The 12611-nt window shown below is 37.1% G+C and overlaps 1 protein-coding gene across 1 annotated transcript in view; it reads left to right on the top strand.

Moving 5' to 3' along the window:
* The window catches only part of cntnap2b (contactin associated protein 2b), a 38074-nt gene that overhangs the window by 21100 nt on the left and 4363 nt on the right, over window positions 1–12611 (top strand). Inside the window, exons 10-22 of the mRNA XM_043264492.1 lie at window positions 968–1130; window positions 2833–2939; window positions 3788–3907; window positions 4810–4928; window positions 5036–5120; window positions 5947–6103; window positions 6812–6939; window positions 7125–7295; window positions 7819–8037; window positions 8163–8399; window positions 9214–9441; window positions 10131–10264; window positions 10376–10469. Coding sequence (XP_043120427.1) covers window positions 968–1130; window positions 2833–2939; window positions 3788–3907; window positions 4810–4928; window positions 5036–5120; window positions 5947–6103; window positions 6812–6939; window positions 7125–7295; window positions 7819–8037; window positions 8163–8399; window positions 9214–9441; window positions 10131–10264; window positions 10376–10469 — 1962 coding nt within the window. The remainder of the gene's footprint in view (window positions 1–967; window positions 1131–2832; window positions 2940–3787; window positions 3908–4809; window positions 4929–5035; window positions 5121–5946; window positions 6104–6811; window positions 6940–7124; window positions 7296–7818; window positions 8038–8162; window positions 8400–9213; window positions 9442–10130; window positions 10265–10375; window positions 10470–12611) is intronic.

Here is a 12611-nt window from a genome sequence, read left to right as displayed (position 1 = left end):
CTTCCGATGAACAGATCGGACTACTTTAGTAATTTTCATGAGTGCAAACCTTAATATTTATGCATATAATGATATTCTAGGGAATTGAATGCTCCTAATTTTATAGCAAGAGTTCAGACAGGAACTTTTTTATTATAACATGACAATGCCTTTGGCAAGGTTTAAAAAGCCAGTGTGGAAGAACTTGACTTGACCGCAAAGAGCAAAAAGTCATAATCCCAGCTGTACATCTTTAGTGCGACTTTAAATGCAGTCCTTGAGCCAAAAATTCATCAACAAACACCAATGACTTGTACATTCACTATATGGACAAATGTATTGGGACACCGCCAAAGTACTGGAGCACTTCCAAAGCTGTGGCAACAAAGATGAAACATAATTCAAGTTTTTACTAATTGTATTTCCATCTCTGTTGGAAAGTGTCTAAAATTACTGCATCCATATGTACAAGTCGCTGGTGATTGGTGATGAGTTTTTGGCTCAAGGACTGCATTTAAAGCCACACCAGCGGTGTTCAGCTGGGATTAGGAGTCTGCTTTTTAAAACCAGCCAATTTCTTCATAAACAAGCACACACACACACAAACACACAATTAAGGATGCACCAACACTAAATTTCTCTCACCTTATGCTGCAAAGGGAGCCTTCTGAATTTGGAACATAATATTAGAGTTTAAAATTATATTTAGCGCTGTTTATTTTCTTATGTTACAATCAAACTTTTTTATATTCGTGGCATTTATTCAAACATACATAAAAAAATTTACACTAAATAGGCTCCCTATTTATAGTCAACTAATGAATCATTGGTACATATGTAATGTAAATGCATAATTGTTTATACAAAAACGATTAAATTACTATTACATTCGATGCTGATGTAAGTATCTTCCTAGATAGTCTTGATCTGCTTTGCATGATTGCACATTTCAGAGCACAGATTTTAATTTCCTTGTCACCGTGTGCAGGATACTTCCCACGGACAGACCTTTCTCCATCACAGCGCTCCTTTCAGGGCTGCATGCAGCTCATACACGTCGATGACCAGTTGGTCGACCTGCAGTCTGTGGAGCAAGGCATGCTGGGTAGCTTTGAGAATGTCAGTCTGGATATGTGTGCCATCATAGACAGGTAATGCATTCTCAGTATGGATTTGCACTGAATTAATTTTTCACACAACTGTTTTACAGGTTTATGCATAATCTGCTTCGTAAAAGAAGAGCTCTTTAGACAGCATTGCTTTTGATATGGTAATGACACATCTCTCCGCGATAAAGTCAAACCTCCGTACCCATCCATATTCATTCATGAACCCGCTGCACTGTGCTCTCGCGGATGACTCTGCAAGCTAATGAAGAACAGATGTTTGCCTTTGTTCGCAGTGTTCTGATCAAAGCCGCTGCTGTGTTTTGATTGTCATTTTTTTCCCCCCAAAAGCAATAAGACGTTCCTCGAGTCGTGCCACCGGTTCCTTTATTAGAGTTGTGGTGACTTTTAAAGCTGTGAAGCCGTTTCGAGGAGCTTATGCAAGCCACATCTGACACTCTTCAGCAGGAGTTCCTCAACGCGCTGTCACGTGTTCTGCCCTCGTTTGATCAGGACGGCTGAGTTAACATGCAGGATCAGGGGAACCTCTCCGCTGATCTGATACTTCTGCAGACTGCCTAAATTAGGTTTTATAGAGCTACAAAGAGCAAAGATTATCAAACAGGGCAATGACTCAGAGTGCAGCTTAAACAAAGTGGCAACCTAAACTTTTTTTACTAAATAAGATTGGTCCACTAATTTCTTTTTCTTTTATGTATTTACCTCTTAACCCTGGCTTCCTTTTTTAATGAAGTTCTTTTAAAATAAAAAATCCCTCCAGCGTCTAGTCATTTTCAGTGTCTTTAAAGGGTTACTTCACCCAAAAATGACTTTGGCTGTGTTTTATTAACTTTTGAAGAATAGGTGTACATGAATTTCTTCTTTCAGGCAAATCCAATCGGAGTTATATTAAAGGGGTCATGTGATGTTGCTAAAAAGAACATTGTTTTGTGTATTTGGTGCAATGCAATGCATTTGTGCTGTTTAAGGTGCAAAAAGCACATTATTTTCCACATACTGTGCATTATTGTTCTCCTCTTAGCCCCGCCTTCTGAAACAGCTTGATTTGTACAAAACTCGTCGTTCCAAAAAAGCAAGGTGTGCTCTGATTGGTCAGATATCCAGTGCGTTGTGATTGACCATTTACCATAATGCGATGCTTTCCTGTGCTATGACACCAAAACAATAAAACTATAACATTTGGTCTGTACTGATGACATGCCTGATGGCATTTACATCTGACTACAGAACCGGCAAAAACGCGCAAACATTTCGGCCGATCATTAACGGTCCCTCATTTTTAGTTGTGTCCTCCTTTTGAAAGCTGAAACAAAGTAGATTCACTTTCACAATGAAACACAGCGTCTCCAGAACATGGCACTGGCAACAACACTACAGCTAGAATAATAGCTCCGCCTTCTTTCTTTGCATTAACATTTGGGCGGTGTTTTAAAATAAACCCACTTTTGAAATATGGATGTTCATCTTTCAAAAATGCATGGATTCACTACAGAACTGTGTGAGGCACGCTTTATTATGTTTGCGTTCACTGTATTGAATGAGTTTTGGACTATTAAAATGAAACACTCACCCACTACAATGATAGAGCTTAGAATTTTTATATAACTCAGATTAGGTTCGTCTGAAAGAAGAAAGTCGCATACACCTAGGATGCTTTGAAGGCAAGTAAAACAGCCTAATGTTTATTTTTGGGCGAATTAACCCTTTAAACTCTCTCTTTTTCCAGGTGTGTGCCAAACCACTGTGAACACGGAGGCAAGTGCTCTCAAACTGGAGACACCTTTAAATGTACCTGTGAAGGCACTGGATACTCTGGTGCCACCTGCCATAACTGTAAGCCATCTTAAATTCATATTGCACACATTTATTTGAGCATATTTGGGTTTCTCTAAAGCAGCTGATATGTAGCAATAGCATGTAGACTCTTGCTGCATCTATCAACTTTTTGAGCTTCACAAAGAATTTGGGTAACACTTTATAATACCAGCACGCTATACGTTATTAGTAATAGTCAGTTCATTTATTCTGGTAGGAAGATAACCGAGCCTTTAAATCTATGCTTATAAATCAAGAACAAGGAATTTAAAGCTGTATTCACAAACGGCTTACTAATGCCTATTAATGTTGGAACAATGCTTTATAAAAGATTTATAAACTATTTACTAAGGTCGCCGTGATCTGAAACAAACTTCTTTTTAGCATAACTCCACCCCTAAACCGACCCTTCCCTGTGGTTTTAGGTTGTACAAATTTGTATGAATTAGCCATAAATTATGTACAAAAATACATGCAAATTGGTTTTGAGACCTCAAATCTGGTTGATTGAAATGATGATCCGGGAACATCTTGTACTTGGTGAAATCACGCTCACCATTTACTAGTGCTTAATTAATGATTCACAGTGTGCAGTTATTATAAAGTGTTACCCGACTTGGTATAAGACATCTGATAACCTGTAATGAAAACTAAATTTTTCTTTTTAATCTCACAGAAACCATATAGAAAATTGAATGTTCCGTATATGCAAAGAACCCAAGAATAGAGATTTTGATTTTGGAATTATTATGCTAGGAAATTTATTTTATTGTAATTTATTTAGCTGACTGGTCCTCAGAAATGAAGCGTCGTAGATTTTCTTGCAGTCCTGGCCGTTTTGATGCTTATGCTGTGTGTTTCTGCAGCTGTGTATGAGCAGTCCTGTGAGGAATACAAACACTTGGGTCGAAGCTCAGACACATACTGGATTGATCCGGACAGCAGCGGACCCCTCGAGCCATTCAGAGTCACCTGCAATATGATGGGTCAGAACCATATATGAACGAGCATATATAAAATATTAAGAATATATATGAAATGTTTAAACCAAAAAACAACATTGGCAGGATAACGTAAAGTATGCACATATAAAGTTTTTGTATTATATAAATATATTTAAACATATATTTCTATATAAAATGTACATATTTAAATGTATATATATATATATATATATATATATATATATATATATATATATATATATATATATATATATATATATATATATTTTTTTTTTTTTTTTTTTTTTTTTTTTTAATAAGGAACTATATATATAACACAGTATCAGTAGGTTCATGTGTAGCATGCACAATTAATATATTCATATCATGTGTTAATATATTCAGAGTCATAACACGAAATAAATTAACACATAATATCCCACATTCACACATCGGTGACCCCTTTGGTACCAAAGAAATTATTAAATTATTACTGTTTGTGATGCATGAAACCTTAAATAACACTATAAAACCCATTATTATAAAACTTTGCTAATATCTTATGTTTAATTTCACTGTGTTGTGGGATATACTCCTAAAATGATATTACTCCTTCGAAGGAATAGTTCACGCAAAAATAAAACTCTTGAGGCTGTTTTGGTCACCATAGTAGGAAAAAAACTACGGTCAATGGTCAATGGTGACCGAAAACAAGCATGGTTACAAGCATTCTTCAAAATATCTTCCTTTGTGTTCGTCAGAACAAAGAAATTCATACAGATTTGTAACTATTTGAGAGTGAGTGAATTTTCATCTTTGGGTGAACTATTCCTTTAAGCAACAAAAACACCCAATGGTTTTCCAAAAGTAAGTGTGTATCATAGAAATATATCAATACCTGAATACTCACTGACTAGTACACTTGTATGTCCTGTGTATTTCAGATGACAAAGTGTGGACAACCGTGGCGAATGACCTTCCAGCTCAAAGCTCCGTGTCATCGGGTTCACGACCTGAAGACAAGACCGTGCTCACGCTCAATTACAGCATGTCTGCTGAACAGGTGGAGCTTAAAACTGTGTGAATTCATCAATGAAAACTGCTATACCTAACCAACAGATGCTGAATGTGGTGCTCACCTGCAGAGCCGCTCGTGTTTTTGTGCTTCAGGTGAACGCCGTCACCAGCAGCGCTGAGTTCTGCGAGCAGCATGTGGCGTACATGTGCTACAAATCACACCTGCTCAACTCACCAGGTAAATGATGCTAAAGACTCACAGCGCTTTGAGTTGAGTTGATTCGAAAAAGAATAGTTCACCCGAAATTAAAATTAGATGTAAATGTGCTCACTCTCAGGCCTTTCAAGATGTAGATTAGTTGTTTCTCCATCACAACAGATTTGGAGAAATTTAGCAAATTTAGCATTACACTTTCTCACCAGTGAATCCTTTACAGTGAATGGGTGCCGTCGGACGAGAGTCCCAACAGCTGATTTAAACATCACGATAGTCCACAAGTAATCCATACCACTCCAGTCCATCAGTTAATGGAAAAGCAGCATGTTTGTAAGAAACAAATCAATAAATTAAGGCTCTTTTAACTGTAAAATAAAAATAAAAAGTCTGCTATCCATATTATAACTTGTCCATAGTATAAATTGTCTTGCCTGAATCAGGAGAGAAATATACACAAACACCATTCACGAGCAGAAATAGTCCAAAACAGTTCTAAACTAATTTGATCTGAGAGAACAACAATTCTTTTCATTATTACGGATTATGATATTTTTCAGAATCGACAGTTTAAAGTTAAAACACATTAAGGATGGATCTGTTTCTTGCAAACACACAGCTTTTTGCTTCACAATGAATAAATGTACCGGAGTCGCTTGTGGATTATTGTGGTTTTTATTGTGGTTTAGTGTTTCATTTTGACGGCACCCATTCACCGCAAGTGATCAAGCGCTGTAATGCTAAATTTCTCCAAATCTGTTGCCATGAAGAAATAAACTCATCTACGTCTTGAATGGACTGAGGATGACAACATTTTCAGATCTTTTTATTTTTTTTTTTTTCGTCTTAGACGGCTCCCCATCCACATGGTGGGTTGGCAGGGGAAACGAGAAGCACTTCTACTGGGGCGGCTCAGGGCCGGGTGTGCAGAAATGTGCCTGTGGCATCGAACGCAACTGCACAGATCACAGATACTACTGCAACTGTGATGCAGATCTGAGACAGTGGTAAGATCTCGCTCTCTTCTCTTTTGCTAAAGGAAATTAGCAGCACTTTGCAGAGGACAGAGAGAAAAGCCAGCAGTCTTAGTGGCTTCATACTTATACTGGATGCTTTGATTAACCAGGGTTTCTTATAATTGCGTACTACCGTAATATATTAATATTTACTACCATTCAAAAGTTTGGGTTTTTTGCAGCTTAAGAAACATTTCTGATTATTATGTTGAAAGCATCATATGTTTGTTGGAAACTGTGGTCATTTTTACAGATTTCTTTGATAAATACAAAGCTGAACATTTCTTTGTAACATTATAAATACTCTTACTTTTGATTAATTTAGTGTGTTCTTCCTGAATAAAAGTATTAATTTCTTAAAAATGTAGTGCACGACGTACTAATTTTCTTAATGCGTGAAAATGCGATGCACTCAACTTAAATTTCCATAAACAACCACAACCATTAAATACCCTCTCCTTGACTCTGTGAACTAAAATTGCATTTTCAAAAAATGCATATGACCATGTTTATTGTATGACTGGATGCCTGTCACTGGATCAACGTAATAAATGATTGCACATTTTTACATACTAATAGACAGTCTGCAGCATCTACTGCGCAGTAAGCAGTATGCTATTCCAGCTCCTCTCTGCTGCATTGCACAATGCTATATTGCCCCCTTGTGGTCCATAGTTCTTCCTCTGTTTGTTTCTACAGGAAAGAAGATGCCGGTATGTTAATGTACAAGGACCATCTTCCTGTCAGTCAAGTGGTGGTTGGTGACGTACACCGCTCTGGATCTGAAGCCAGACTCACTGTTGGGCCGCTGCGCTGTCAGGGAGATCGTAAGTACTTAAAAAAAGTACCAGCCACACACAAACAATCACGGGCCTATCCTCAGAACTAACCTACTCCTAAAATCAGTGTGAAATGATAAATGGATAACACACCACAATAAAAATTACACACCACAGCTTTAAATTTGACCTAATCAGCGATCTAATGAGTTATCGATGCATTTCTTTTATAGGTCACTTCTGGAACGCAGCGTCCTTCAACACACCAGCATCTTATCTTCATTTTCCCACCTTCCAAGTCGAGACCAGCATAGACGTCTCCTTCTATTTTAAGACTTCAGCCTCACATGGTGTCTTTCTGGAAAACCTTGGAAATCCGGATTTTATTCGCTTAGAACTCAAATGTAAGTCCACAGACTTTTATCACCTCATCTTGAGTGGGATTGCTGTGAAGCCCTCAGTGAAGCCTGTCTTATCTGCTTTGAGTTCCTTTACTTATCAGACGGAGGAAGTAAATTACAGTTAGCCTTCCACCAGTGTTATTTTTTTAGGTCGTTTTATACAATTTATATTTAGACTTAAATCGCTGTAGTATTTATTGTTAATTAGCTTTCATTTTTATATTTTCAATTTGTATTTAAATTTAAATATTTATTATTTATTTATTCAAATTGACTGATTTTGTTTTGTGCTTTTTTATATTATTTAAACTACACTTTTTAGCGTTATTTCATTTAATTTTAGTACTTAAATTTCAACTTAAATCTGAGCTGCAAAGGCAACATTTCCATTATTCATACAATTTTAAAAGGTCATTAACATCTAATGTTATATTTTAATTCTGTTTCATTTCGTTAGATTTTCATTGTATAATTTTATATAGCTTTTAATAGATTTAGTTAACAATAAGAACACTGCTTCCCGCAGCTGCTACAGTGGTGTCGTTCTCATTTGATGTGGGCAACGGGCCGGTGGAATTAATCGTACACTCATCTACACCCCTCAATGATGACCAGTGGCACCGAGTGGAGGCCGAGCGGAATATTAAAGAGGCCGTGTTGCGATTGGACAAGGTGCATAGGGAGGCGCGGTCGGCCCCGCCTCAGGGCCACACCCACCTGCAGCTCTTCAGCCAGCTGTTTGTAGGTAAGATATCTGGGAGATGTTTGGGAAGTAGAAGTTTAGCAAGAGAAAAAATATTTTACTAGCGCATGTAATTTACCTCATTAACATTTTTAGATCTCATTATGTCTGTTGCTGCGACACTTTAGGTGCCTCAGGAGGGCAGAGAGGATTTCTGGGTTGCATTCGTTCCCTAAAAGTCAACGGAGTGACACTTGACCTTGAAGGGAGGGCGAAGGTCACACCCGGGGTGAAGCCTGGGTGCTCGGGTCACTGCAGCAGCTATGGGATGCATTGCCAGAATGAAGGAAAATGTATGGAGAAATACAACGGATACTCATGCGACTGCAGTCTGACTGCCTTCGACGGGCCTTTCTGCAATGATGGTATGGATACTTATCTTACACAAGTAACATAAATCCTTTGGTGTAATGAGCCAAAAATATCTTGCATTGCACAAATCTCATCTTATTCACGCCTCAACAGAACATTTCACTCACATTTGCGTCAAAAAATAAATGTGCGTGAACTGTAAAATGTGTTTATGGTTGTGTGCAACAAAAAGGCCTTAACGTCTTAAATATCTTAACGTGTATAAAACATGTCTTAATTATCATTTTAAGAGGTTTTAAATTTGGGGAAGGAAAAACGGGAGGCATGATATAGTATAATGTGATTATTTCAAAATAAGTGTCCCTTTGTGTTTGCGTCCTGTTTTATAACTAAAAGTCCCACATTGCGCATTTTTCAGTTTAAAACTGGCATTTTACCTTCACAAGGTGTATCTGGCATTTCAACATAAACTCTTGCTCTGTAGCTTCTGCTAAACTGCCCCTATTATGGATTTTTGGTTGCCTTTCATGCAGTGTTTAACACAGCTCTAAGTGAATAAAAAAACTTCCTGCAAATCTTTAAATTTGAAAGTGCACCATGTATAAAGTCGACTCTGAATCATCGAAATGAGTCGTTTGGGAGTTGTTGAACAAATGAGGTGAAAATTAATGCATTTTTTTGACCATGCATATCAACCTGTTGATAACCTTTCATAACCCATATAACAGAGGCACTTTGAAGCTATAATATAGTGAACCTTTTGTATTCTAATAAATGAAATCGTGCTATTTGTAAATATCTCCTTGTATCCCTTAATGAAAGGATGTTAACGTCAAGCCCTGTTGTTGTCGTCTGCCTCTGTTTTAGATGTCGGAGGGTATTTTGAGAGCGGGACGCTGGTGCGGTACGACCTCATGTCCGAGAGCAGCTCTTCTCCTGCAGCGAAGGAAGGCAGCTCTGGAGTGCTGAGCGTTGTGGGTAATCTGACCAGCGAGGAGCTGAGCTTCAGCTTCAGTACGTCCCACACACCCGCAGTCCTCATCTACATTAGCTCCAAGACTCAGGACTACCTGGCCGTGGTGTTGAGGCACAATGGTGAGACACGTTTGCATCTTTACAGCTCAGAATTAATGTTTATGATCTGTTTTGGATGCGCAAATATCGGAGCTAAGACGGTTGTTCGTTTTATATCAAAGCTCTTGAGGGGTCCCCCTAAACTGACCCCACCTGACTTTTAAAGTTTAAAGAGATTTATACACTTTACAGGCATTTTTACCTTTTATTTTGTGGTATTTAGATGTATTACATAGTTTAATGCAACTCACAGGACATTAATGCAGGTACAAATGCATAAATGTTTTGATATTTGAATCCTAAATATATTTGAATACTTTGGATATTTTAAATTATTTAAAATATATATACTAAATGCAAAATTAAAACTGCGAGTAGGTGGCAGCCGCTGTTATTAAGTGAGTCATTTCGATTGAACCGAATCATTTGAACGGTCGATTCATTCAGGAACTCAGAGAAGCAAAACAGTGCTGCGGTTGTGTTCGGGACCTTTTATGTCTGCAAAATAGTGCAAAAATATTCAAGGTGGTGTCTAAAACATGTAATCTAAAACTTGTTTATTGAATTGGTGTACAATATCATGTTTGTGATTTTCGCAGGAAAGAAACCACACTCTTCGTGTGATATTGCTATATATTTTCTGCCCCCATCGTGGATCAGGCAGTGAAAGAACGCTCTCCAAACTGATGAAAGATTGTGTTTTCTCTCAGGTACTCTACAGATCCGCTATAACCTGGGAGGACTGAGGGAGCCGTTCACGATCGGCCTGAATCATCGTAACATGGCTAACGGTCAACCTCATAACGTCAACATCACCCGACAGGACGGACTCATTCAGCTGCAGGTGCTGTATCTGTATCTGCTTTAATGCGGCCGCTAGATAAAGACGGTTCACAGGTCAGTGTGCGTGTTATATTAGATAATTACCTGGATTTTTACGATTACGGCGTTGCAGGTGGATCATTATCCTACAGTGAGCTATACTCTTCCTGAAGCTTCGGACACTGAGTTCAACCTCGTGAAGACCATTTTCCTAGGAAAAGTTTTTGGTAAGTAGGTTATCATGTATATATTTTAGCGTAATGCATCGTGCTGCCTATTAGCAACTGTTAGCATCACCAAACCTGCATTTATTTATTGCAAAAAAGGTCTTATTACTAATATTATACTTTATATAGCACAATATCATTACTCCAGTGCCACAAGACTTTTTAGAAATTATTCTAATACGCTGATTTGCTGCTCAAGAAACATTTCTTATTGTTTTCAATGTAAAAAAAAAAAAAAACTAAAGTTGTGCTGCTTTATATTTCTGTAGAAACCATGATACTGTTTTCAGAAAGTTACAGAATTTGTTATATATCTTATCTTATAAATCTTTTTTTGACGTAAATGTCTTCATTGTCACTTTTGTTGAATTTAATGCATACTTGTTGAATAACATTTTTAATTCTTCCAAAAAAAACAAAAAAAAAAACACATACTGACACCAAACCCTTAAACAGCAGTATATTTCATATAATAATACATTTATTCATATTTACATGTTCGCAAATTATTAGTAATCGTAATTTAAAAATGATATGTTTTAGAAATTAAATACTACTTTCTATATCTATTCATACATTTAGGCGTAAGTGTTTCTGACAAGGAAAAACATTATGAAATAACTTGGCTGAAGTCTTAATGTCAAGTTGTGTCGTAATCCAGCGTATAGTGGCCAAAAACGCGTCTCTCCTGCTTTTCCTTTAACTGGGCTCTGACTGTAACTCCTGACAGCATCACGTGAAAGCTCTGGGTTCTGCTCCTGATCTCGGTCCAGTCTCCAGGTTTTCCTGCAGACGTTTCTAGCGGAGATGAGCCGGAGCACCCTGAGCTGCATTACACACACAGAGCAGCCGAACGGGTGATGGTCTGCATCTACACTCGGGCAGATATAGATCGAGGGAAGTCTACAGTCTGTTAGTCAGGTTTACATGTTGATTAAGCAGTTTGAGAGAGAGACAAACAAAAAAGGAGAAATTTAGTGTTTTGCTTTGAGTCGCATGCTGGGAAGACGTATCTGTGATCGCAAACAGGTAACGTTAATTAAATGCTTTACATTCAAAATATTAGCGTATATTTCTCTGATGTGATTTTTTGCGTTGGATGTTTTTTTTTTGTTCGATGTTCGGTTATAGGGGAGGAAAAGATGAGGATAATCAAGGACAGAAAAGATTTTCTCTCTTCTCACACATACAAAAATGCATCAGCTTTATCATAATTATGTGGAAAAAGAAGGCCAAGCGTCATGTTGTTTTTTTTCTGGTTTTATTTTTCAAAGCAATAAGCGACAAGAGATGTGATGTTAAAGTTGCTTGAAAATAGTTGAGGAGATTTTAGGCTATTGACTTTATGGCATATTGCTTTTTAACAATATTGCAAGGACGCGTTAAATTGATCAATAGTGATGGTAGATGTATAATGTTATGAAAGATTCTATTTTCATAACATTAGACATTATACACAGAAATCTTATGAAAGATTTCTATTTCAGACAGTTGTTTTGAAATCTCTGTTAATCAATCGTGCAAAGAATACTAGCGCTGTTGCATGAAATATGAAAAAAGAGAGTAAAAGATTTTTTACTTTTAAAAGATTGATAAAAAAAGATGGCTATTATTTGGCTATTATTCTATTATTTTGATGATAATTTGAGTTTATAATATCATTAGGAGATACTGTAATTTGTATGTTCTGTACATAGCCATAGCCTTTATATTAACACAACCCTTTATGCAATGGAAATAAGCCAAGGCCTTTATTGTGTTTTTATCCTCAACGGTGTTTGTATGGGATACTTGTATTTGGTAAGGTTTTATAAAATTCCAATCCAAATGAAACCATGTTTCATTGTTTCCAAAAAACTGCCAAGAAAAACGGACTAATTATAATGATAATACGCAATGTGTGTTGAACAGAAAATCAGCGTATTAGAATGATTTCTAAAGGATCGTGTGACACTGAAGACTGGAGTAATGGAGCTGAAAATTCAGCATACATCACAAATACAACTGAAACATGTTCAAATAAAACTATTACTAATTTTACTGTTTAGATGACATAGTAGATTCATCCAATCAGATCCAATCAGATTTTAGATCAGCTGTGCTTTCGCCTGAACGTCGGTTTCCACCATCTGATATTTTCTG

The sequence above is a fragment of the Puntigrus tetrazona genome, chromosome 2, assembly GCF_018831695.1.
Source record: "Puntigrus tetrazona isolate hp1 chromosome 2, ASM1883169v1, whole genome shotgun sequence".
NCBI lineage: Eukaryota > Metazoa > Chordata > Actinopteri > Cypriniformes > Cyprinidae > Puntigrus > Puntigrus tetrazona.
The sequence above is the reverse complement of the archived record's forward strand: the minus strand, read 5'-3'. Positions and strand labels throughout refer to the sequence as shown.